At 47.6% G+C, this 26,738-nt stretch overlaps 1 protein-coding gene across 50 annotated transcripts in view; it reads left to right on the top strand.

Annotated features, from left to right (window-relative positions):
- Nucleotides 1-26,738, top strand: part of NOD1 (nucleotide binding oligomerization domain containing 1) — a 66,754-nt gene that overhangs the window by 15,022 nt on the left and 24,994 nt on the right. For 4 of the 50 annotated variants that reach the window (XR_010158376.1, XM_016958671.4, XM_016958667.3 and 1 more), the window contains 11 exons: nt 4,031-4,174; nt 4,824-4,912; nt 7,030-7,372; nt 8,777-8,951; nt 11,047-12,871; nt 15,706-15,789; nt 17,037-17,120; nt 17,863-17,946; nt 20,325-20,408; nt 21,901-21,984; nt 24,908-24,991. Coding sequence is in view for 17 of the 50 variants with exons in the window: in XM_016958671.4 (XP_016814160.1) it covers nt 7,151-7,372; nt 8,777-8,951; nt 11,047-12,871; nt 15,706-15,789; nt 17,037-17,120; nt 17,863-17,946; nt 20,325-20,408; nt 21,901-21,984; nt 24,908-24,991 (2,726 nt within the window). In the remaining 33 variants the exon portion in view is untranslated. Of the gene's footprint in view, nt 1-4,030; nt 4,175-4,823; nt 4,913-7,029; nt 7,373-8,776; nt 8,952-11,046; nt 12,872-15,705; nt 16,014-16,795; nt 17,121-17,403; nt 17,754-17,862; nt 17,947-19,592; nt 19,795-20,324; nt 20,409-21,900; nt 21,985-24,907; nt 24,992-26,738 lie in introns of those variants that run through there. The other 46 variants (XR_010158377.1, XM_063814153.1, XM_001165528.7 and 43 more) reach the window with 34 other exon arrangements.

Raw genomic sequence — 26,738 nt, 5'->3', positions numbered from 1 at the left:
TTCTTACCCTTCTTTATAAGAGAAAAACCAGGGAAAGCAAAGCATTCTGCTTTCTAGAAGCCAAGTCACCCAGAAGCCAGCTTCTGCAGCTCCAAAGAGGGCCTTAGCAGTTACAAAGAAACACGAGATAATGGTAAGAGTACAACAAAAACATGGTGTGATGCCAAACATGCAAAAAGTCAGTGTGGGCGCAAATGCATGCAGAGAAAAGCTGAAAGGAAGTGCTCCAAAATGAGAATAGTGGTTATTGCATGTGGATAATAGGGAACTTAATTTATTCCTCTAAATTTTTTTTTTGCATTTCCCAAGTTTTCTACAGTGAGCAGGTATTGTTTTATACTTACAGAAAAAGTTATTAAAACATAGAAAGGAACATGTGGAGAACATCTTTATAAAATGTTTTTTTTTTTAATCTTAGCATCTCAGTTATAAGAAATGCACATCTCCGCTCAGGGTCCCCTGGGACAGTGCAAGGAAAGAAAGAAGCCTGCGGTGAAAGTGACACTGAGTGTGTGTGTATCTGTGGTTTCTCTGGGGCCGCCCCATGATTCAGGGACAGAGTCCTGGTTGCTCTCCAGGAGGTGAGACTCCTTTCTAGGTCAATCATTTCCTGGGGGGTCCTGGTGACCTCACGAGATATTAATATAATATAGTTCGGTTAGTACCCGTTTCTGTTTCCCAGCTTATGAACACTTCCTGTTGCTCATCATTTTTGTTTTTGTCTTGGGATCATTTTTTTTCTACCTGAAAAAGTCTATTTAGTGTTCATTTTAGTGCAGATACGGTAGCAACAAAGTCTCAGTTTTTGTCTGGAAAAACTTTATTTTGCCTTTCCTTAAAAGAAAATCAATTTCATGGAAGTGTAATTTCATACAATAACATTCACAGATTTCAAGCATATGGGTTGCTGACTTTTGAAAAGTCGTATGTATCTATATGTATATTCATATAGATACATACACACACATATGTGACTGTATACAAGGGAGAGAGCAAGCATGCAATCAAGACACAGAACATTTCTATCTCCCCAGAAATTTTCCTTATTCCTCTTTGCAGTCAATTTCTCCCCCACTCCCATCTGCCCCTGCCTCAGGAAACCATTGATCTGATTTCTAGATCAGATTTTCAGAATCATATGCATGAAATCTTTTTTTTTTTTTTGAGATGGAGTCTCACTCTGTCACCCAGGCTGGAGTGCAATGGCACGATCTTGGCTCGCTGCAACCTCCGCCTCCCGGATTCAACCAATTCTCCTGCCTCAGCCTCCCTAGTAGCTGGGATTACAGGTGTGCGCCACGATGCCCTGCTAATTTTTGTATTTTTCGTGGAGACAGGGTTTCACAATGTTGGCCAGGCTGGTCTCGAACTCCTGGCCTCAAGTGATCCACCTGCCTTGGCCTCCCAAAGTGCTAGGATTACAAGCGTGAGCCACTGCACCCAGCCCTAAGTACTCTTTTGAGTCTGGCTTCTCTCACTCAGTGTAGTATCTGTGACACTCATTCATGATGTATTCTTGTTTCATTGGCATTTATTGTTGAATTGTGTTCTACTGTATGAATATGCTATACTTTGTCAATCCATTCACCAGCAGTTGTCCTCTGTGTGAGCTACAAGTTATTCTGTTATAGCCAGGACTGGAAGTCCCTTGTTTAAAAAGAAAAACAGCAAAAAAAAAACACCCATCAGAACCCCTGATTCTTTTCAAAAGGCGGGTTTCTAGAAGGGGAAGTTAACTAAATAGAAAGTTTTCAGAGTCTGTTGACACATACTGTGTCAAAGGACTTTCCAGAGACTTCCACAGATTTACATTTCCACCAGTGGTATAGGAGAGTCCTGACTCACCAAACATCAACAGCATTTTTGTATCTTACTCTCTATCTTTGCAAGGATGCAAAGCTGCAAAATTGTATGCAGCAGTGAAGGGAATTTTACATTGAGTATAAACCAGTAGGTCCAGTATGTATTTTCTTCCTGAGTTTGCAGAATTTTCAGTGACCTCACGTCTTTAACCTCTGTCTCACTGAGTTGCCGATGAAACTGATCTGAAAAGCCAATTAAGAATCACGAGGTCAGGAGATCAAGACCATCCTGGCTAACATGGTGAAACCGCGTCCCTACTAAAAATACAAAAAATTAGCTGGGCATGGTGGCGGGTGCCTGTAGTCCCAGCTACTTGGGAGGCTGAGGCAGGAGAATGGCGTGAACCCGGGAGGCGGAGCTTGCAGTGGGCCAAGATCGTGCCACTGCACTCCCGCCTGGGTGACAGAGCGAGACTCCGTCTCAACAACAACAACAACAAAAAAGATCATTCCTGGCATCAGTATTTCAAATGGAAGGGCAGCAGGCAGGAACTCTGATGTCTCACCACCCTAGCTTTTAGTGATTGCCCTGGAGTGGCACTGTCCACTTGAGTAGCCCCTGGCCGCATGTGGCTCTTGAGCACTGGAAATGTGGTTGATCCAAACTGAGATGTGTGATTAAAACACATGCCAGGTTTCCAAGCCTTAGTATGAAGAAAAAGAATGTAAACTATCTCATTAATAAATTTTTTGTTGATGGGCTGGGTGCAGTGGCTCACACCTGTAATCCCAGCACTTTGGGAGGCTGAGGTGGGAGGATCACTTGAGGCCAGGAGTTCAAGACCAGCCTGGGCAATATGATGAAACCCTGTCTCTACTAAAAATACAAAAATTAGCCAGGCATGGGGATGTGCACCTGTAATCCCAGCTACTTAGGAGGCTGAGGCAGGAGAATTGCTTGAACCTGGGAGGCTGAGGCAGGAGAATTGCTTGAACCTGGGAGGCGGAGGCTGCAGTGAGCCGAGATTGCGCCACTGCACTCCAGCCTGGGCGACAGAGTGAGTGAGACTTCATCTCAAAAAATAATAATAATAATAAATTTTATATGGATGACATACTGAAATATTTTGAGTGTATTAGAATTAAAATATATCATTGAAATTAATTTCACCTGTCCATTTTTACTTTTATTAGTGTGGCTACTAGAAAATTTTAAATTACTAGGAAAGCTGTGTCATATTTCAATTCAACAGAGCTGCTCTGTGGTCTCCTTTTTCCCTTTGAAGAGCCGCCATCCTGCAATCCCTGCTTCCTTTTCACCAGAGCAGCTTCCCTGAATCTTCTCCTGGAGGCTCTGCAGACCTTTTCTTTAGTTTGGAAGATCACGTTGCAGGAGGGGACTTGGGCACTGGTTTCTGTGAGGAGCCCGGAGTGGTGAATTGCCCCTGGGATTCCCTTACCCTGGAAACTAACCCTCTCTGAGGGCAGAAAGCTAGAAAGAAGAGGGGTTGGGAGGAAATGCCTGTGCAACCCCCAGCTCCCTTCGGGGCTCCCTCACTGCCCACAGGCTCTACCCCCACCTGCCTTTGCCTCAGGAGATGGCTTTTGGTGGTGGACTCACCCTCCTCCGATCTCCTCTGCTTCATTTTTCCACTTGGTGATCCATCTTTTGTTCTGCGGTGTGTCCTGTTTTCTGGCTGCCTCCATTAGCTTGGTTTTTTCCTTTGGGTATCCCTGGAGCTGCCTTACCAGGATCTCCAGCTTCAGTCCCCATTGGTCTGCACCACTGGCCCTGGAAAGCCCCACCCAGGAGAGCAGACCCAGCTCCCAGATACCTGGCCCCAGCCCAATCTCCATCCTCTCTTTGCCTGGAAGAGAGGACCAGACCCTCTTCATCAACTGGACCCACCCTTTACCAAGTAAAGAAAGGAAAGGATCGCCCCCAGGGCCAGCAGATCTCTGGCTGTCTGGCGTTTCTGGTAATAAGTGCCCATGTACTTTGAATTGATCTCCAGTCTCCCATGGTATGGTTTTGGTCTACCCTTAGATTCTGTTTACCAAGGCAGAGTTCAGTTTCTCTGCTTTCCCCTCCAACATCCATACCTTGTTAAGTTCTTGCTGAATTGAGCTAACTCTGCACACCTGATTAAATCTTCAGCCAGGGCTCTGGACATTATAAAGCAGCCTCCTTGCCAGATGGCAGTCATATAATATATTGCTTTATTTAGGTGATTGTAAGTCAGGAGACTTTCCTTCGGTTTCTGCCTTTGATGGCAAGAGATGGAGATGTCTGTGGCGGTGATTACAGAAAACGTCTGGGAAGACAAGTCACTGTTTTTATGGGAATCGCAGGCTTGGAAGAGACAGAAGCAGTGAGTAAAATGGGCCCCTCGTGGTAGGCAGGCAAAGGTTGGGAAAGGAGGGATGAAGGAAGTTGTGCAACACCCCTTCCCAGCTTTCTAAAGAATGGAGCATGGCATTGCAAAATGCTGAATCACAAAGTGAGAAGTGACTTCTTTCGTTTTCTCTCAGCCTTGTGATGATCTTAAAGAGAAAGTCTCAATTCTGTGCTACTGTGTCTTTAACATCTCTCAAATGCTTCCGAGAGAAAACAGGCCCCAACCCTGGAGCCTTTCCAGGCAGCAGGACTAGCTGGAATACAGTAACATTGTGGTATTTCTGGGTGAATTAATTTTTGTGTTACTTTCTATGTATTGCAAAGGATATTTTTTTTCTAATGGTGACATAACATTCCTTTAAAATTATTAGAGTTTTCAAAACTCAATTGAAAGCAAAAAGTTAAGCAAATAAAGTACAGTTGTGACTCAATTATGGCAAGAACAACAAAAAAGTGACTATGGTGGGGATGTTGAACATTTAGAAAACCCTGTCCTAAAAGAAGGTACAGAGAGTAGTCTGATACCTGGGAGTACTAGATTTAAAATTATTCTCTTGCCAATTTTATTCATTCATTCACCATGTGCCACAATAATTTTTTTAAGTCTTTCTTTGGTTTTGCAGATTCCAGAAAGAAATTGGAAATTGAAGATTTAAACAATGTTGTTTTAAAATATTCTAACTTCAAAGAATGATGCCAGAAACTTAAAAAGGTATTATTAACTGCTAATTTAAATTTAATATTGTCAGCTGGTATGCTTTAAATGAACTGATTTTCTAAAGCTGAGGATCCTAAAGTGGGTCATAGAATTGACTGCCATGGAAAATAGCCGGGCGTGGTGGCTCACACCTGTAATCCAAGCACTTTGGGAGGCCGAGGTGGGCAGATCACTTGAGGTCAGAAGTTCAAGACCAGCTTGGCCAACATGGTGAAACCCTGTCTTTACTAAAAATACAAAAATTAGCTGGGCATGGTAGCGCCCGCCTGTAGTTCTAGCTACTCGGGTGGCTGATGCAGGAGAATTGCTTGAGCTCAGGAGGCAGATGTTGCAGTGAGCCGAGATTGTGCCACTGCACTCCAGCCTGAGCCACACAGTGGGACTCTGTCAAAAAAAAAAAAAAAAAAAAAAAAAAGGCTGGATTAGCATTTAATAACTTTTATTGGAACAATAACTAATATTTTCATCCCTTTAAATTTTTTTGGTGAGGATCTCTTGCCCTTCTGTTGCTGATAATTTTAAATTGTACTCTTTCCTGCTCTATCATTTGGGTTCTAAAAAGAAAGCTATTGTGTGGGGTCTGGCATTTGATAGGTTAAAAAAAGAAAACATAGAAGCATGTCAAAGAGCAGGAGACTCATGTGCCACTTGGTGGGAAAAAAATTGAGAACCACTGGACCTGAATGTTAACAGATGTGGCTTGTGAAACATATTAATGATGTGGATAGTGTTAAAAGATCTATGAGCTTTTTTTTGAACTACAAAAAACCCTTTTTTTTTTCACTCTCTCTCTGAAATGCATGGGTTTTCCTGCCTAGACAAACGACAAAGTGGCCAATTCCAGGCCTTTCCACTTCCAAGATCATTTTACACACGCAAGTATTCCTGGACAAGAAGAGGCTGAAGGATCTTCTGTGGGATTTTTTTTTTTAATTATTATTTTTTGCTGTTATTGTTACAAGGAAGGTAGTGAGTGCAATTTTGGGATAACTCAGAAGAACCCAAATGTTTTTTAATGCCCAAATAAAATAGCTTGGGTCCCTGTTCCTACCCAGACAAGAAACTCAGCACTTGCACCAGGTTTTCAAGGGTTTCCAGAGAGATACCTCTCTTGGGAATCTAATCCCGGGAACTCTGTGCCAGCTCTCCCTCTTCCTCCTGCACCTCTGCCCTCCCTCTGTCCCACTTCATGCCACATGGGCCATTGCTTTTCCCTCCTTTCCCAGGGTGCTTGTGTATAACAGACTTTGCTGAAGGTCAAGGACACGGGGGAAGAGGTTATAGCACAACCCAAAATGGGCAACAGTGACTGAGACATCACTGTCCCCAGGTTCCTTGGCTCTGGCTACCACAGGAGACTTCATGCTGCTGTCTCTCTTCTCAGGCTATTTTGTGCTGAGACCGCCTCCCACCAAACCCCACAGGTCTTTCTTTCTCAGTTCTGGGCCTGTTCCCTGCTTGGGGAATGCAGAAACCTCCAAGCCCTGTTAACCTTATTATGTAAAATAAACACCTTTCCATCTCTATCCCAGCCTAGGATCAAAGCACACTTTTGCTTTATAGTAATAATAAAGAAGTTTTGATTTAAAAATAAAAAAGAGTTGGCTATCTCTGGTCACCTCCCCTAGAGATGTAACCCTCAAGTGCAAATAATTAAATTATGATTTTTTTTCTTTAATGCATCTAAGATAAAAGTTTTTTTAGAGACAGGGCCTTGCTCTGTCACCCAGGCTGGAGTGCAGTGGTGTGATGATCGCTCACTGCAGCCTTGAACTCTTGTGCTCATGTGATTCTCCTGCCTTAGCCTCCCCAATAGCTAGGACTACAGGTGCGCCACCATGCCTGGCTAATTTTTTTTATTTTTGTAGAGATGGAGGTCTCACTATGTTGCACAGGCTGGTCTCAAACTACTGGCCTTACTTCAAGCTATCTACCCATCTCAGCCTCCCAAAGCGCTGGGATTACAGTCATGAGCCAACTTGCCTGGCCAGATAAAGGTCTTAAGCATGGCTCCTTCCTGCTCTAGGTAGAGAAACCCCACGACCAGTGGGAGGTGGGGTGGGCTCTTTCTGTAGCTTTTGCTTTGCTGATGATGTCATTGATCTCTTCAGGGGCTGCGCAGAGTAGCAGGGGCCCTGGAGGGCGGGGCCTGAATCCTGATTGCCCTTCTGCTGAGAGGACACACGCAGCTGAAGATGAATTTGGGAAAAGTAGCCGCTTGCTACTTTAACTATGGAAGAGCAGGGCCACAGTGAGATGGAAATAATCCCATCAGAGTCTCACCCCCACATTCAATTACTGAAAAGCAATCGGGAACTTCTGGTCACTCACATCCGCAACACTCAGTGTCTGGTGGACAACTTGCTGAAGAATGACTACTTCTCGGCCGAAGATGCGGAGATTGTGTGTGCCTGCCCCACCCAGCCCGACAAGGTGCCCCGGGGACAGGGACGGGTATGGGCATTGTGTGGACCCTGGGGACTAGAAGAGGCCTCTCCCTGCTGATCTGAGTGAAGAGCGTGGGAGTTTAGTCCAGCGGGCAGGGCTGCATTTTGGGGTACTAATAGCACACAAATGCCTGGGTTAGCAGGTTGCACAATCAGGTATTTTACTTCTGTGTTTGTGTCTGGAGCAAACCCTGACATCTCAGTTCTCATTGCTGTGTGTATTGGTTCCCAGACACTTCATTTTTAGATCCTCTTTAAATTAGGAGGGAAAAAGAACATAAGCATAAAAGCATCCCCAGCAGCGATGTTCATTCAGTGCCTCTGAAGGCTGGAGGGCTGCTTGTTGCTGGGTGAGACTCGGAGGGGAACCGACTCAGGGTCAGGAATGATGACATCCCACGGTGGGTCCACAGTGAAGAATCTTCCCTGCTCCACTGTGGGACACCTTAACAGCCCTTACTTCCACTTAAGCTTTGCGTTATCTCCTGAAAAATAAAATGGAGACCACAAATTCCTTCTTGGTTAGAGGAATGACACAACTTATTTATGACATGACCCCGCTGGGACTCAGAAGAGACCAGGACGGTTTCTGGGGGAAGCAGTAGCACACTCGTGTGCTTTGTTCTCTTCTCTTGATTTGTTTTCCTGCATTTTTAACAAGAAAAAAAGCCGTTTTTAATATATGGCCTGTCGCCTTCCTACTGTGTGGCCCGGGTGCCCACCTCATTATGCCCAAGGGGTGGTTCTCACCTCTCCACTCTCATTCCTGCACAGCAGTTGTGTTAGGTTAAGAGGGACAAGGAGAAGGCTGGGCACCGTGGCTCACGCCTGTAATCCCAGCACTTTGGGAGGCCGAGGCAGGCGGATCACCTAGGTCAGGAGTTTGAAACCAGCCTGGCCAACATGGGGAAACCCTGTCTCTAATAAAAATACAAAAATTAGTCGGGCATGGTGGTGGGTGCCTGTAATCCCAGCCACTTGGGAGGCTGAGGAAAGAGAATTCCTTGAACCTGGGAGGTGGAGGTTGCAGTGAGCCAAGATTGTGCCATTGCACTCCAGCCCTCCAGCCTGGGTGACAGAGCAAGACTGTCTCAAAAAAGAAAAAGAAAAAAAAAAAAAAAAAAAAAAAAAAGAAGTAGAGAATTCCATGGCTATTTGTCTGTCCTTTTTATTTTTAGGCTCATGGAAGCCTCCTGGTTTCTTAGAGCTGGGTGGTTTTATTTCTTGCTCAGGAGGTCATTTCACAGATTTTCAGGCTCCAATATGTTGACTGTCACAGCAGCTGGGGGGATGGCATAGCTACCGGCTGTACTAAGAACTCAGACCCCTGCCCTGAGCCTGCCTGAGGGTCCTTATGGTAGGAGGATGCCCCTCATGCCAGCCCGTGCCCTCATGCTTGTGTCACCTCCAGGTCCGCAAAATTCTGGACCTGGTACAGAGCAAGGGCGAGGAGGTGTCCGAGTTCTTCCTCTACTTGCTCCAGCAACTCGCAGATGCCTATGTGGACCTCAGGCCTTGGCTGCTGGAGATCGGCTTCTCCCCTTCCCTGCTCACTCAGAGCAAAGTCGTGGTCAACACTGACCCAGGTAGGAGTCAGCCCCAGCAAGACCGCAGGCACCAGTGCAAGCAGGGCCCTGGGGGGTTTGGTAATGGCTGGGCCAGCCCTGAGTGCCACCTCAGGAAGCAGGCCCAGGTGCTATTTTGATTTTAGAAAGGAACAGCTGAATCCTGTCTCCCAAGTGCAGCCCAGGTGGCTGCGATTGAACTGCCCACACCTCGATGGTCTGGTTTATAGAGGGGCCTTTGGAAGTGTGGGAATGGCCTCTGTTCTGACCCCTTGCTTTCTTCCTATTCTGACATATGTAGACATTTTAATGGTTGCACAAATTCAAGGTTGTATTTTTTTTTCTTTTAAAAAAATCTTTAGCTGGACATGGTAGCACACACCTGTAGTTCCAGCTACTCGGGAGGCTGAGGCAAGAGGACTGCTTGAGCCCCAGAGTCTAAGGCTGCAGCGAGCGATGATTGTGCCCCTACACTCCAGCCTGGGTGACAGAGTGAGACCCTGTCTCTAAAAAAGGAAAGAAGAAAATTAAAAAGCCTTGCCAGGTTTGATTCTAGGCAAAGTATTCTGTCACCGTTGAGTGCCAGTCCTTATTTCCAAACTAATGGAAGACCCCATCAGTTAACTGATCAGTTCAATAAGTATTTTTTGCTGTATCCACCACATGCCAAGACCCTACACTGTGCTGGATGTCAGGGAGACAGTGGTGAGCAGACACAGATAGGGTTCCTGCCCTCAGGGAGCTTCAAGTCTGCTGGAAGAGACCACCAGTCAGCAATCTCAAAAATGTGTCAGGACAGCGGCAGTCCAAGGCATGTGAGAACATATCATTAGGGCCAGGATCTGCTCTGGGGCAGGAGTCTTCTTTCCCTGCTTTTGAACTCTCCACTTTGAGACAGCTGTTGGTAACATACCAGCACCAAGGACCTAAATCCTGCCTTTTAAAGAATCCAATATGTTGTTGGAAACAGAAGCACAAGACAGGTGTGTGCTTAGGGGAAACAAGGCCAGCTGGCAGAGTGTCAGTGCTAGGCTCCAGCTTCCACAGCCCCTGCAGGTGCCTGCCAGCCACTGCTAGCTTCTGACTCTGTCTGCTCCTTCCTGTCTCCCCTTGTTTCCTTCCGCCATGAAAAAAAAAAGAAAGTATTCCCATGAGGAATCATTCTTTCGAAAGACTTCTCTGTTGGTTCCGTTAGCCAGCTACTTTACTAGCTTTTACAGTGTAATTCACTCTACAAGCAGTCTCACACAAAAGACTACATATTGTATGATTCTGTTTATATGAAATGTCCAGAAAAGGTAAATCTATAGACAAAGCAAATCAGTAGTTGCCTACGGCCCAGGGATTGGCTACAAATAGGCTCCAGAAAACTCTGAGAAGATGGTAGAGATGTTCTAGACCTGGACTGTGGTGAGGTTTGCACAACTTTGTAAACTTACTAAAAATTATTGACGAATATATAACACTCCCTAACACTTTGGGAGGCCGAGGTGGGCAGATCGCTTGAACCCAGGAGTTTGAGACCAGCCTGGGCAACATGGCGAGACCCCATCTCTACAAAAAAACACAAAAATTAGTTGGGCTTGGTGGCATATGCCTGTATCCCAGCTACTTGGGAGGCTGAGGTGGGAGGATTGCTTGAGCCTGGGAGTTTGAGACTGCATGATTGGGTCACTGCACCCTAGCCTGAGTGACAGAGCAGGACCCTATCTCTAACAACAAAAAAGCAGTGTTGGTGGAGGAGGGCCAGCGTGGCCATCTGGCCTGGCCCTCGAGTGCGAGGGGCTTCAGTGTTTAGCTGCAGTTCAGTGATGACACTGTGCGGAGGAATAAGGGTGGCCTGTCTCAGACACTGATCCCAGCTGAAGTTTGTCACCTTCTCTCTGGCAAATCTGAGGTCAAGCAGAGAGATCAAAGCCTGGGGCCCTCAGGGTCAGGAATGCTGGCTCTGTGACGCTCCCCAGGTCCTGCATCTGAGGAGTGGCTGCACTGCCTCAGGGCCCAGGTTGTGAATTTTGTTTATGCACTTGCCTCTCCTCTTTGAGACCTCCCTGTTTGATGCTGTTTCTGCCTCTCTCCTCACCCTGCTGCTGTGCCCTGCCACCCCTCCCTCCAGTGAGCAGGTATACCCAGCAGCTGCGACACCATCTGGGCCGTGACTCCAAGTTCGTGCTGTGCTATGCCCAGAAGGAGGAGCTGCCGCTGGAGGAGATCTACATGGACACCATCATGGAGCTGGTTGGCTTCAGCAATGAGAGCCTGGGCAGCCTGAACAGCCTGGCCTGCCTCCTGGACCACACCACCGGCATCCTCAATGAGCAGGGTGAGACCATCTTCATCCTGGGTGATGCTGGGGTGGGCAAGTCCATGCTGCTGCAGCGGCTGCAGAGCCTCTGGGCCACGGGCCGGCTAGACACAGGGGTCAAATTCTTCTTCCACTTTCGCTGCCGCATGTTCAGCTGCTTCAAGGAGAGTGACAGGCTGTGTCTGCAGGACCTGCTCTTCAAGCACTACTGCTACCCAGAGCGGGACCCCGAGGAGGTGTTTGCCTTCCTGCTGCGCTTCCCCCACGTGGCCCTCTTCACCTTCGATGGCCTGGACGAGCTGCACTCGGACTTGGACCTGAGCCGTGTGCCTGACAGCTCCTGCCCCTGGGAGCCTGCCCACCCCCTGGTCTTGCTGGCCAACCTGCTCAGTGGGAAGCTGCTCAAGGGGGCTAGCAAGCTGCTCACGGCCCGCACAGGCATCGAGGTCCCGCGCCAGTTCCTGCGGAAGAAGGTGCTTCTCCGGGGCTTCTCCCCCAGCCACCTGCGCGCCTATGCCAGGAGGATGTTCCCCGAGCGGGCCCTGCAGGACCGCCTGCTGAGCCAGCTGGAGGCCAACCCCAACCTCTGCAGCCTGTGCTCTGTGCCCCTCTTCTGCTGGATCATCTTCCGGTGCTTCCAGCACTTCCGTGCTGCCTTTGAAGGCTCACCACAGCTGCCCGACTGCACGATGACCCTGACAGATGTCTTCCTCCTGGTCACCGAGGTCCATCTGAACAGGATGCAGCCCAGCAGCCTGGTGCAGCGGAACACACGCAGCCCAGTGGAGACCCTCCACGCCGGCCGGGACACTCTGTGCTCGCTGGGGCAGGTGGCCCACCGGGGCATGGAGAAGAGCCTCTTTGTCTTCACCCAGGAGGAGGTGCAGGCCTCCGGGCTGCAGGAGAGAGACATGCAGCTGGGCTTCCTGCGGGCTTTGCCGGAGCTGGGCCCCAGGGGTGACCAGCAGTCCTATGAGTTTTTCCACCTCACCCTCCAGGCCTTCTTTACAGCCTTCTTCCTCGTGCTGGACGACAGGGTGGGTACTCAGGAGCTGCTCAGGTTCTTCCAGGAGTGGATGCCCCCTGCGGGGGCAGCGACCACGTCCTGCTATCCTCCCTTCCTCCCGTTCCAGTGCCTGCAGGGCAGTGGTCCGGCGCGGGAAGACCTCTTCAAGAACAAGGATCACTTCCAGTTCACCAACCTCTTCCTATGCGGGCTGTTGTCCAAAGCCAAACAGAAACTCCTGCGGCACCTGGTGCCCGCGGCGGCCCTGAGGAGGAAGCGCAAGGCCCTGTGGGCACACCTGTTTTCCAGCCTGCGGGGCTACCTGAAGAGCCTGCCCCGCGTTCAGGTCGAAAGCTTCAACCAGGTGCAGGCCATGCCCACGTTCATCTGGATGCTGCGTTGCATCTACGAGACACAGAGCCAGAAGGTGGGGCAGCTGGCGGCCAGGGGCATCTGTGCCAACTACCTCAAGCTGACCTACTGCAACGCCTGCTCGGCCGACTGCAGCGCTCTCTCCTTCGTCCTGCATCACTTCCCCAAGCGGCTGGCCCTAGACCTAGACAACAACAATCTCAACGACTACGGCGTGCGGGAGCTGCAGCCCTGCTTCAGCCGCCTCACTGTTCTCAGGTGAGGCTGCCAGGCAAGGGGAGCAGCAGGTGGGCCGGGCGGGCCAGGCTCGGAGGGCATCAGGATTGGCATCATGGACCAGGATCCCCCAGGACTCATGACCATGGCCCTTGGAATGTCCAGACCTTTTCTTTCTTAGCAGGGCAGAGGGCAAGGTGCAAAGCTTCGAGGCAGGTGGACCTGGATCAGCCACAGCTGGGTGCCCTTGAACAAAGTGCTTAACTCTCAGAGCCTCCACGCCCTCATCTGGAAAAAGAAGATGCTCATAATCCTATCAATTATGGCCACAAGGACCAATGTTAATTGAGAATGGGTGAAGTGCATTACAAATATTACCTAATGGAATGCTCTTTACAACCCTATAACTTAGGTACTGTTATTGTCTCTATTTTGGCAGATAAGGAAGTGGAGGCACAGAGAAGTTAATAGCTTGCTTTAGGTCACACAGCTCAGACATAGCAGTGCCAGAATGCATAAAGAACCTTCCTTTTAAGATTAATGTAAGGCTCCGAGATAGCCCTCAAAAAGTTTCTGGAATATGGGAGCTTTTATTACTGCAGAGAAGGCAGACCTTGTGCCAGTTGGCACTGGTGACTTTCTGTGATCAAAGCTAGCAGCCCTTCACACTGCTAGAGACCTCAGTTAAAATGCTGACTCGTGGTTGTTTTCCTGTTCCATAGTTTACAGGAAACAGAGGCCAGTCTGTTTTCTTCTATTAGCATTTCCTATGTAAAATAAACCTTGTAAATCTCTACAGGGGGTTAAATTTGCCATTACTTGACTCATGCATTTCTAAAAAGCAGTAGGGATTTGGAACTGACTCCCAGTGCCTGTCACACCAGTGTCAGAGTGTAAATAATTGCATGGGGACATGGGGTGCAGGGGGCCGAAGGCTGCCCTAGCCTGGGAATTGGAAAACCTGGAGTCTGTTCTCTGTACTCTCAGCCAGTGACTCTCCCTCTGTAGCCCCAGGCAGTCTCACACTCAGTGCCACCCTCTGTCCATCTTTTTTTTTTCTCCCCCAAATGGAGTCCCGCTCTGTTGCCCAGGCTGGAGTGCAGTGGCGTGATCTCAGCTCACTGCAACCTCCGCCTCCTGGGTTCAAGCGATTCTGTTGCCTCAGCCTCCTGAGTAGCTGGGATTACAGGCACACGCCACCATGTCCGGCTAAGTTTTTTGTATTTTTAGTAGGACGGGGTTTCCCCATGTTGGCCAGGCTGGTCTTGAAATCCTGACCTCAGGTGATCCGCCCGCCTCGGCCTTCCAAAATGTTGGGGTTACAGGCGTGAGCCGCCGCACCCGACCCCTCTGTCCATCTTTTCAATGGGAAACTCCACACCAGTGTGGTGGCCCTGCCCTTCCTGCTGTCCCCAGGTGAAGCTTTCCTTCACACCAGTGCAAGAAAAAACAGCTTGTAGGAAAGCAGAGGATATGGGTAACCACGGGAAGCACACTCAGTTCTCTGGCTGCATCAGTTAGGATTAGTTTTAGCTGAGAGAGAAAACCCCAAATGTTGGTGAGTTACAAGCTTATTTCTCTCATGTAAAAGTCTAGAGGTAGGTAGTTCAGGACTGGTATGGAGTCTCCATGACCCTCCGGAGCCCAGGCTCTCTTCTGCCTTCCTGTTCTGCCATCCTCACTACCCGGCTTTCCCATCTTGGCCCAAGAGGGCTGCTCAAACCCCAGCCATCTAGTCAACACTCTAGCTCTCAGTAAGAAAGAAGGGCAAAGATTGAGGGCATGCCTCAATCTTTTAAGAACACTTCTTGGCTATTACTAATTATATTGCTGCTTAGATTTGAGAACTTAATGGTATGGGCAGAACTTAATGAGATGGGCCCAGCTAAAAGATGGGGGAATCTATTGCTAAGAAAGTATAGATATTGGGAATGTCTAGTAGCCTGTGCTGTCTTGGGCTGGCCATGCCATGTACATACACACTATTTCCCAGCACCAAGCTGGGGACTCTGAGGGGAAGGGTCCAGAGTGTCTGACTTGATCATTTTGATGTGGCCTAAAAATCAAGCTTTTAATTGTTCAGCCTTTTACTTGTTATCAAGGTCAGCTTGTGGGTCTAATTGGGCCCAAGGCTTGTGTTTCTAAGTAAAGTTTTATTGGAACGCAGCCATACCCATTTATTTACTTACTGGCTGCTTCACACTACACAGTTGAGTAGCTGTGACAGAGACCACATGGCCCACAGAGCCTAAAATATTTGCTGTCTGACACTTTACAGAATGGCATGAGCAGTCTCCTTTGACAGTGGGACTCACAGCCTTTTCCAGTGACAAATCAGGGTTAGCCCATGTGTTTCTGGATGGGGGGAAGCTGTTGGCATTTTGGGTATAACAGTTCTTGTGAGACCTGTCCAGCATTTTGCAGGACACCTAACATCATTGGCCCTGCCTGCAAGATGACGGGGCACTCCCTCCTCCAGTCACAACCACTAAAAGCAGCCCCTGACATTTCCAAACCCATGCCCTCCACCATACGAGAACCAGGTACAGGGTCTGGCTGACACATAGGTCACACGCAAAGGGTGGATGTCAGAGGTGGCTGGCCTCACACGTCCTCCCTGTGTCCTTCATGGTCGTCTGAGGAGCCAGGGGCTGTGCTGCAGCCTCGCTCATGGGCTGGTGCAGGATGGGTCTGGCGGCCCCACGTTGGCCAGGCTTTGTAAGGGGCTATTTGGCTGATTGCTGCGGCCATTCTCCAGGGGCGTCTATACCTGAGAAAACTCCAGGGCCTGAAGGCTTCTGGATCTTTGTAAGATTAATGGTCCTTCATAATGAGCGCCTGCCCTGACTCATAATTTTTTTGCTGTTTTATTTCAGACTCAGCGTAAACCAGATCACTGACAGTGGGGTAAAGGTGCTAAGCGAAGAGCTGACCAAATACAAAATTGTGACCTATTTGGGGTATGTCTTTCTCCAGAACACTGGGCCAACTACCTAGTCATAATACAGAGCTGCAGGGAATTCACATTCCTGTAGGTCCCTGGATGATCGGCACGGATGGCCCAGGGCTGGGAAGAGCGCTGGCCCAGGAGTTGAGAGTCCTGGGTTCTCTCTGTGGCTCGGCTAGTCATGAAGTCTTGCTGAGCCTCAGCCTCCTCACCTGTAAAACTGGGATCCCAGTATAGGCAAGTAGGCTTACAACTGGTTATTGGGGGATGCAACGAGAATATAAGGGGATATATTTAATAAATGCTAGAATCCTGTTTACATATTAGTCTGGACTATTTTGGGTCCATAATCCCTCATCCAGAGCCTTTGGGGCAAGACCCGAATGGGGATTCTGAGTGCATGCTATGGCATGACGTGCCCGCAGGCGTCTAAGGCAGTGCCCCATTTTCAAACACTTTCATATTTCTCCCGCAGAATGTATGAAACAGTCAAACCAAGTGTGGTAAGAAAGACTGTAAGTAGCTCCACATCAATTGCCAAAAGAATTGTGAGAAACCTTGGGCATTCAGAGCCTTTGAGGTTTTGGAGTCTGAGAGAAGGGATTGCGGGCCAGCCCCACACCACTGGTGGCTCTGCAAGCTGGAGCAGTTGTTCAGTTTCTTGGGGCCTCAGTGGCCTTCGATGTTAATGAGGACATGGACGCAAATGACCCCGGGCCACACTCGGCTCCAGGGCTCTGTGTGGCTGTGGAACCCTGGAAGCCTGAGCTTAGCTGCCTTTCAACTTCCATCTGCTGTACTATTGAATTGGCATTGAGCGGTGAGATGGCTGAAAGGTAGACATCGAGAAGTTTCAATATTCAGAATCTTTTCTTCTCAAGATGCTGAATGTAATCTTAGTTGTAAATACCCATCACCTGCCAGTCACCGAGCACTCATGCACCAGGGCTTTGCGTTATGTCCTAAGATCCTCATAACCACCCTGCAAGGGGGCTATCATCATTACCTCTGTATTACAGATGGAGAAACTGAGGCACAGAGAGGTAACGTGACTTATCTCAGGCCATAAAGCTGGGGAAAGTAGTGGAGCTGGTTTTGAACCTGAGCTGTGAGACCTCAGAGCCCTAAACTCTGGTGCCTGTGTGTTCCCCTTTCAACCCAGACTTTGGAAATCAGTAGACACCATATGCTTCAAAAAACAGGGGCTATTAAAATGACATCAGGAGCCAGAAAGTCTCATGGCTGTGCTTTCTCTTGAAGTTTATACAACAACCAGATCACCGATGTCGGAGCCAGGTACGTCACCAAAATCCTGGATGAATGCAAAGGCCTCACGCATCTTAAGTAAGTGGGGTAGGCACCAGGTTCCCTAGTATATTCTCTTGATCACCCCCTTCTGTTGTTCAAAGATTAAATGTCACAGTAAAGAGCTTTCATCCTAAAGCCTTCCACTTGTCCCAGGGCCATGTTGGTCAAGTAAAGATACCTCTGTGTGATCTGTGAGGCTTGGATTCTGGAAGGGCCTCCCGTTATTGGTAGGGGGAAAGGTTGGCATTTTGATTTCATTAACTACTAGCCCAAAGAAAGGACTAACTCTCACCCTTTCTGGTGGTCTTTTTGCCCCAAGGGAGTTTCCTGTCAGGTTGCAAGGAAGAGCTTGGGCCCTTGCCCTGCTGTAGGTGTGCCCTGCGCAGGGGGTGACAGTGCGCCAGGCTTGGAGCCTCTGGTCCTGCCCTGACAGTGGCCACATACCTTGACCCTTGGCAGTCAAAGTGGGACCTCCCAGGTCTCCCGAGGGAAGTCAGTGATGCTGCTGAGGTCACTTAGAGGACCCCAGGGAGGGCTCAGGTCCCTGAGCTTCTGCAGAGACTGTGGACCATCTCCTGGAGAAGAACCCTGACTGACTGTCCTCAGGGCTTCAGTTCCCTCCCTGACAGGAGGCCCAGGCCGTGGCTCTTGTCGATCCCAGAAGAAAGTGTACGGTTCCCAAGATGGGGCTGGAAGGGGCTCTGTGCTGGGGAGGAGGGTGACCCACATTGGAGCCCCTGCATAGCTGGAGGCTGACTGTGTGTGACTCTCTCTGCAGACTGGGAAAAAACAAAATAACAAGTGAAGGAGGGAAGTATCTCGCCCTGGCTGTGAAGAACAGCAAATCAATCTCTGAGGTTGGGTGAGTAGAAGGGGACGGATGTATGTGGTACAACCTGCTGTGTGTGGGGGGAGCCCCTGCTGTTCTTTTCATACATCAGTACACCAGAAGGACCACTGGGGCTCGCTGTCGGGGAGAGATAGTGGAGAGCTTTCACCATGCTGCAAAACTGAAACCGTGCCCATTAAGCAATAACTCCCCAGTCCCCCTCTCCCCTGACCCTTGCAGCCACCCTGCTACTTACTCTCTCTATGGTTTTGACTACTCTACCTCATGTAAGTGGAATCATACAGTATTTGCCTTTTGGGGATGGCTGATTTCACTAGCATCATGTCCTCAAGGTTCGTCCACATGGAAACATGGGACAGGATTTCCATTTTTTTTTTTTTTGACAGAGTCTCGCTCTGTTGCCCAGGCTGGAGTGCAGTGGCATGATCTCGGCTCACTGCAACCTCTGCCTTCTGGGTTCAAGCGATTCTCTCGCCTCAGCCACACGAGTAGCTGGGATTATAGGCACCCGCCACCAATCCCAGCTAATTTTTGTATTTTTAGTAGAGGCGGGGTTTCACCATGTTGGCCAGGCTGGTCTCAAACTCCTGACCTCAAATGATCCACCCACCTCAGTCTCCCAAAGTGTCGGGATTATAGGCGTGAGCCACCATGCCCCGCCAGGATTTCCTTCTTTTTTAAGGCTGAGTAATACTCCATTGCATGGCTATGCCACATTTTGTTTACTCATTCATCCAAGAACAGACACTGGCTTGCTTCTATGCTTTGGCTATTGTGAATAATGCTGCTGTGCACATGGGCATACAAATGTCTCTTCAAGGACTGCCTTCAATTCTTTTGGGTATGTATCCAGCAGTGGGATTGCTGGATCACATGGTAATTTTTAATTTTTTGAAGAATCATCATACTGTTTTCCACGGCAGCAGCACCATTTTATGTTCCCACCAACAGTTCATTCTAGTTTCTCCACATCCTTGCCAACACTTGCTATTTTCTCTTTTTGACAGTACCCATCCTAATGAGTGTGAGGTCCTGTCTCATTGTGGTTTTGATTCTTGAGGCTTTTTAAAGCTTTTTGTTTCATTATAATTTTTATTGGATTACAAAAGGAACACAGGTAATTTTATTTGGAAACTATGAAAAATAATTCTTGTTAACATTTAAGCTCAGTTAAGCTCTCTCACTTTCTCTTCCTTCTCTCTCTTTGTACTACTTTTAAAAAATATAGTAGGGGTGAGACTATATGTATCTATACTATAGTAGGGGTGAGACTATATGTATCCTTTCTTTTTCACTTAATCTCATGCCTTGAGTAGCTTTCCACTTTATTAAAAATGTGATGCCATTCAATTGTATAGTAAATACATATATGTAAGCAAAACACTGAAAACTCTTATTCTGGGTTCCAGCAAGCCATACCTGGAATGGTGTAAGCAGGTAGTTTGCTTGGTGTGAACGTGTTGTTGAGGCAGCTGCCATTGTGTTGTGAGTGGGCCACACGAACTTGTTTTGTTGTGTGTAGACAGTGTGTGCTGATCCTATTAGGAACAGCCAACGCTTTGTGTGAGCCACACACGGTTCTAAGTGCTTTGCTTCTGTTAACTCAATGAATCCTCACAACTCCATGACGGAATGCTCTAATTATCCCCATTTTATAGATGGGGCAACTGAGGTCCAAGAGACTACATAATTTCCCGAAGTTCACACAGGTAGCAGATGGCAGAGCCAGGTCAGGAGTCCACCATCTTACCACGCAGACTGTTTTAGCCAGAGACTCTCCGGATCTGCTGTAGGGGACAGAATACAGCTTTATCGCCGCACCTGTCCACCAAGATGGCCACAGCCACAGAGCTTGGTTGGGTAACGTCCTCTTTATGTGACAGGAACATTGCTGATGGGGTTTCTGAAGGTACTTCCTGCTCTTTGTCTCCTGGAAGACTGTGTCTTCAGGAATGTCTCTGACCCTGCCCAGAGTTGAACAGATGCTGGGAACCCAGCACCTGCACATGGCCTTCCCTCCAGGACTCTGCGCACCTCTGTGCTCCACGGGAGACATGCAGGTGCTTTCTCTCATGAGCTCAGGCTCCCGGGCTGACAGCTCTCCAAAGCTCGTGGTGAGGCTCGGTCTTTAACTGTGCCACTTGCCGATGGCCTCTGTTCACAAGGCTTCCCCTGCTCTTCGATCTTGCATCACCCCTTGAATTTGAAATCCAGAGCAGCCCACTCAGAGACCAGTGTGAGGAATTAGTGTCCAGGCCACAGATCCAGGGACTGGGCACAAACATCTGCCTGTTGAGTAGGAACTGAGCTGTGGCCATTGGCAAAAAAGGAGGGGTGAGCATGGCTGTTTCTTGGGGAGCTAACGTTCACTATCTTGTCTCCTCCCTCAGGATGTGGGGCAATCAAGTTGGGGATGAAGGAGCAAAAGCCTTCGCAGAGGCTCTGCGGAACCACCCCAGCTTGACCACCCTGAGGTAACTGTGGCCCTGCTGTCTCCAGGGGCCAACCTGGTCCCTCCCAGCTGCTCTAGGTTTGCTGGGGAAGGGTGATTCGTGCTCCTAATAGAAGAGGAATTTGCATGTGTGATTTTCCTTACTCTTGTCAAACCTTTCTTTGATGCATAAGAGGCCATCTAGTAAAGCACATTCTTCTTTTTTTTTTAACTTTAAGTTCTGGGATACATGTAGAAGATGTGCAGGTTTGTTACATAGGCAAACGCATGCCATGGTGATTTGCTGCACCTGTCAACCTGTCATCTAGGTTTTAAGCCCTGCGTGCATTAGGTATTTGTCCTAATGCTTGCCCTCCCCTTGCCCCCCACCCTCAACAGGCCCTGGTGTGTGTTGTTCCCCTCCATGTGTCCATGTGTTCTCATTGTTCAACTCCCACTTACGAGTGAGAACATGTAGTGTTTGGTTTTTTGTTCCTGTGTTAGTTTGCTGAGAATGATGGTTTCCAGCTTCATCCATGTGCCAGCAAAGGACATGATCTCATTTTTTTTTATGGTTGCATAGTATTCCATAGTGTGTGTGTGCCACATTTTCTTTATCCAGTCTATCATTGATGGGCATTTGGGTTGGTTCCAAGTCTTTGCTATTGTAAATAGTGCTGCAATAAACATACATGTGCTTGTGTCTTTATAGCAGAATGGTTTATAATCCTTTGGGTAAATACCCAGTAATGGGATTGCTGGGTCAAATGGTATTTCTGGTTCTAGATCCCTGAGGAATCACCTTAAGTGTTTATTCAGCTCAGTGAATTCTGCATGTGTCCCACACCAGCCAACCAGCACCCCCATCAAGACAGAGGACATTTCCAGCCCCTCAGCCATCCCTGCATGTCCCTTGCTGGTAGAGGGAGGGTTTCCTAAGTTCAGATGAAACTTAATAAGATGCTGGCCAGCAGATTCCTGCCCCTTCCTTGTCCTCAGGATGATGCTGGAAAAGAGGGACTCTTCCTCTCTATAAATGGGGATGCTCCTACCCAGCCCCCGCTTAGGCTGCTGGCCAAATCTTGGGACCTTGGTATGTCCACGGCTCTGTTGCTGTTCTTCCTACCACTGAAAAATAGTCCAAGAAGGTGGGGACAGTAGCAGAAGAGACTTTGCCAGGTCTTGCAGATGGGGTACCTTGATGGGGCCAGCCTTTAGAAGGACAGCTTGCCAGGCCTCGCCAGCCTCCTGCCCATGTGCAGAAACCTGAGGTGCCGACCCCAGCCCACTGTTGTGTGAACAGGCTGTGCTGATGACCCATTTCCCGTCCAGCCTGCCCTTGTGCTCTCTGTGTGGGCTCTGGGGCAGCAGCGCCTGGGCACTACTGCTGCAGCTGAACACTTCTGCATCCTGCCCCGAGTGAGCCTGGGCTGGGGCCACAGCCAGGCAGAGGCTTCCCAGCTGTTCTGATGTTGAAGCTAAGATTGAATGTAGATGTGTCTTTAATAATTCACCCCAAGTGTGTTCCTTCCTAGTCTTGCGTCCAACGGCATCTCCACAGAAGGAGGAAAGAGCCTTGCGAGGGCCCTGCAGCAGAACACGTCTCTAGAAATACTGTGGTAATAGCTCGAGTCATTTCATTTGTTTGTTTGTTTTTCTGTGATAGGGTCTTGCTTTGTCATCCAGGCTTGAGTGCATTGGTGTGATCTTGGCTCACTGCAGCCTCCACCTCCCAGGCTCATTCGAACCTCCTGCCTTGGCCTTCCGAGTCCTGAGACTATAGGCATGCACCACCACACCCAGTTAATTTTAAAATTTTTTGTAGAGATGGGGTTTTGCTATGTTACCCAGGCTGGTCTTGAACTCCTGGGCTCAAGCAGTTCTCCTGCCCTGGCTTCTCAAAGCCCTGGGATTGCAGGTGTGAGCCACTGTACCTGGCACAGAGTCATTTTGGAGGGTTTAGGTCCCAGGAATTATCCCAGGGGCTGCACATGGCCTGGAATCTTAACAGAAAAGGTGTCTCCCAATTGGAAAGGCTCTAGGCCTTTCAGTTAAGTTGATAATTTCCTCCTAGAGAAGAGAATAGCCACTTCTACAAGCATAAACAGGTACAGGAGGAGGAAGTGGGCTCCGGGAGCCTGGATCTGAGGCCTTGGCCTTCTAGGCCCCAGGAGAACCAGAACGCTGGCCATGCAAGCTATCCAGGTATCCTTGGATGCCTTCAGATGTGCTTAGCAGAGGCCAACTTCCACACACTTGGCTCAACATTCTCTCCCTTCCTCCTCTTCACCTGCCTTCCCCCAGGCAGCCTCCTCCTTCCCCAGGTCTTCACATCAGGGTTTGGCCTTTATGCTCCATCCAGCTCATCTGTCACTTGTCACCTGAAGCCCACAGTCCTCGCTCCCTCTCTGCACTCCAGGGCACTTACTAAGTGGATGTGGCCTCCTGAGAGTGTCTTTTGTTGGTGTTCCCTTTTTTATGGCTACTTAATGTTTTATTTTGCTTTATTTGTATTTACATCTCTGTATCATAAATTCCATACAGGTGGCTGGGAGCAGTGACTCACATCTGTAATCCCAGTACTTTGGAAGGCTGAGGTGGGAGGATCGCTTGAGGCCAAGAGTTCGAGACTAGCCTGGGCAATATAGTGAGACCCTCTATCTACAAAAAAAAAAAAAAAATTCCTTACAGGTTAAGTGAGGGAGTTGTATTACACCCCTCCCTATCATCTACTCAGAGCCCAGTGCTCATTTGATCTTGCTAAATTAGTTACTGAGAATAATGACAATATCCTCTTCATGAGAGAGTTTTGACATTAGGCCTGCTGTCCAGTAAGTGCATTTTAAATTCTTTCCCCTCAACAAATCATTTAACATTTTGAAAAGTAGTTTATGTTTTTTGGAAAAAATGTAAGACACTAAAGGAGGACATGAAAGTACCTCCTAAAGTTCCTGCTAAAAGGAGGAAGTGAAAGTACCTCCCTTCGTGTTTTCCAAAATAACCTTTCCTTTCTAGCCTTTTGTTCTATGTATGTTCAAAGATATGCAAAACAGAATGGCATTCAACCAGTGGCTCTAAAAATATTGTAATCATGGATTACACATATTTTACATGTCTCCTTTAGGGTTTCTCAATCTTGATGCTGTTGACATTTTGGTCCAAGTGATTCTTTATTATGGTAGGGCTGTCCTGTGCTTCATAGGAGGTTTAGCCCCATCTCTGCCCTGTACCTCCCAGTGGTGAGGATCAAAAATGCCTCCGGACATGGCCAGGTGCCCCATGGAGAGTGAAATCACATGGATAGTAGTAATGTCAACACCTAGAAGCCCTCAAGTGCTGACTGCATGCCATGTGTTATTCTACACTTTTTCCCTGTGTTAACTCACTCAGCCTCACAACCACTCCATACGATCTCTACTGTTAACGTTCACCAGTGAGAAAACTCGGACCCAAAGAACTTAAGCCTGTTGCCCGAGGTCACCCTGCTGGTGGGTGATACAGACCTGCCCAGGCTGAGTCCGGAGCACATGTCAATGCTGTGTTCTTCTCCCTCCTCATTCTGCCTCATTCTCCCTACAAGCTGCACAACATCTCGTTGAATAGATATCACAATATATTTCATGAGTCGTTTCTGATCTAAATTTGTTCAGATTTTACATTAGGATAATACCACAATGCATGCTGCAATGTATAAAGCTTTGTGTGTATATCCTTGCACACTGTAAATTCTAGAAGTCTGATTGTCTTAAAATGAAACACATTTTAAGGGTAAATTTCTAGAAGTCTGATTGTCTTAAAATGAAACACATTTTAAGGGTAAATTTCTAGAAGTCTGATTGTCTTAAAATGAAACACATTAAAAATTTGGGCAGGCACATCCAAACTGCTCTTCAAGGAATTATTTTTTTTTAAATGTTCTTTCTGTTCTATTCTTCTTCCTAATGATTCTTTCGTCCACTGGCACAAGTGGGTCCTACCCTGTTTACACCGAGGAGCTTTGGTGCTTTATCCAGACCACTTCTGGTTCTAAGGACCATTGAGAGACTTCCTGAACTTTCAGTCACTTAACTTGGGTCCCTCGCAAGTTAACTGAGAGCAAAGTACTGAACGCATTTTAATGTGCAGTCAGTGGCTGTTTCAGGTCTTCAAACTAACTTGGATAACACACTGTCAGTGGTGCTCAAGGGACCCTGGGACTAGAGGAGAACTGAGAAGCAGGCATTGGCCCTTTGTTTTCCGTGGGCCCCCATCTTCCATGAAATCTGAGGGCTCAGCAAAGGTGGGGAGGGAGGGTGGGCTCCTCTACAGGTAGCTGGGCTAAGAAATAGGAGCCCAGGTACAGGATTTGCATTAAAAATGAGTCCCATTGACCTTCTGTGGGGCTGACAGGCTGGGCTTGGAGCCTGGCTGTTTTCTGGGTTCTCAGCAAGTGACCATCTGCATAGCTGGAGAGCCTTGGGCTGAGCTCCCGCTCCTGTGAACTCTAAAACAATGTCTGCCAAGTAGGCTCTCTTGAGTAAATACTTCCTTTTTTTTCCTCAGGCTGACCCAAAACGAACTCAACGATGAAGTGGCAGAGAGTTTGGCAGAAATGTTGAAAGTCAACCAGACGTTAAAGCATTTATGGTAACTCAGAGAGCCTTACAATTTCAGACTGTGCTACTTTTCAAAAGTATTTTTTGAGATAAAATTTACATACTGTAGAATTCACTCTCTTAAAGTATACAATTCAGAGGTTTTTAGTGCAACCATCACCACCTAATTCTAGAACATTTTCACTCCTCCTCCCCACTCCAAAAAGCCCTGGTATCCATTAAGCAGTCACTCCCTATCCTTCTCCTCCCCAGACCCTGGCAACCACTAATCCGCTTTCTGTCTCTATGGATTTGCCTACTCTGGGCATTTCATATAAATGGACTCAAGCAATATGTGACCTTTTGTCTCTGTGTTCTGCATGTTCTAGCAAGGAAATTTTGCAGTTTATTAATCAGTTGATGGGACATTTGGGTTGTTTCTACTTTTTGACTATTATGCGTAATGCTACTGTGAACACTCCTGTTCATGCTTTTGGGTGAACATATGTTTTCATCTCTTTTGGGAATATACCTGGGAATAGAATTTCTGGGTCATATGGCAATTCTGTAACTTTTTGAGGAGCCACCAAACTGTTTTCTAAAGTGGATGTACTATTTTACATTCTCACCAGCAATGTATGTGGGTTCCAATTTCTCCACATCCTCACCAACACTTATTATTGTCCATCTTTTAAAATCTAGTTATACTAGTGGATGTGAAGTAATATTGTGGTTTTGATTTGCATTTCCCTGATGACAACAATGTTGAATGTCTTTTTATGTGCCTACTGGGAGTCTGTATAGCTTCTTTGGAGAAATGTCTCCATATCCTCTGCCCATTTTGAAATTGGGTTTGTCTTCTAATGCTGAGTTATAGGGGTTCTCTATATATTCTGGGTGCTAGACCTTTACTAGATACAGGTTTTGCAAGTATTTTCTTTCTTTCTGTGGAGTTTTTCCTCTTTCTTGATAGTGACCTTTAAAGGACAACAGTTTTTAATTTTTGTTTTTTTTTGAGATGGAGTCTTGCTCTTGTCACCCAGGCAGGAGTGCAGTGGCATGATCTCAGCTCTCTGCAAACTCCACCTCCTGGGTTCAAGCGATTCTTCTGCCTCAGCCTCCTGAGTAGTTGGGATTACAGGCATGAGCCACCATGCCTGTCTCATTTTGTATTTTTAGTAGAGATGGGGTTTCACCATTTAGGCCCAGGCTGGTCTTGAACTCCTGACCTCAGGTGATCCACCTGCCTCAGCCTCCCAAAGTGCTGGGATTACAGGCGAAAAGCCACTGCACCTGGCCAATAGTTTTTAATTTTGATGAAGTCCAATTTATCTATTTTTTTCTTTGGTTGCTTGTGCTTTCAGTGTCTTATCTAAGAAATGATTGCCTAATCCAAGATCACAAAGAACTCCACCTAAGTTTTCTGTTAAGCGTTATAGTTGTTTCCCCTCACATATAGGTCTGCAATCCATTTTGAGTTAATTTTTGTATAGTGTAAAGTGAGGGTTAACCTCATTCTCTTACACGTGGATATCCAGCTGTCCCGGCAGCACCACGTGTTGAACAGATTATCTTTTCCTACTGAATGGCCTTGACACCCTTGTCAAAAATCAATTGACCATAAACGTATGGGTTTATTTCTGAATTCTCTGTTGTGGTCCATTGATTTATATGTCTCTCCGATGCCAGGACCATTGCTGTAGCTTTGTGTAGTACATTTTGAAATCAGGAGGTGTGAGTTCTACTTTGTTCTTCTTTCTCAAGATTGTTTAGACCATTCTGGGTTCTTTGCATTTCTT

The sequence above is a fragment of the Pan troglodytes genome, chromosome 6 (assembly GCF_028858775.2).
Source record: "Pan troglodytes isolate AG18354 chromosome 6, NHGRI_mPanTro3-v2.0_pri, whole genome shotgun sequence".
NCBI lineage: Eukaryota > Metazoa > Chordata > Mammalia > Primates > Hominidae > Pan > Pan troglodytes.
Note: the sequence above shows the minus strand (reverse complement) of the source record. Positions and strands in the feature narration are given on the sequence as shown.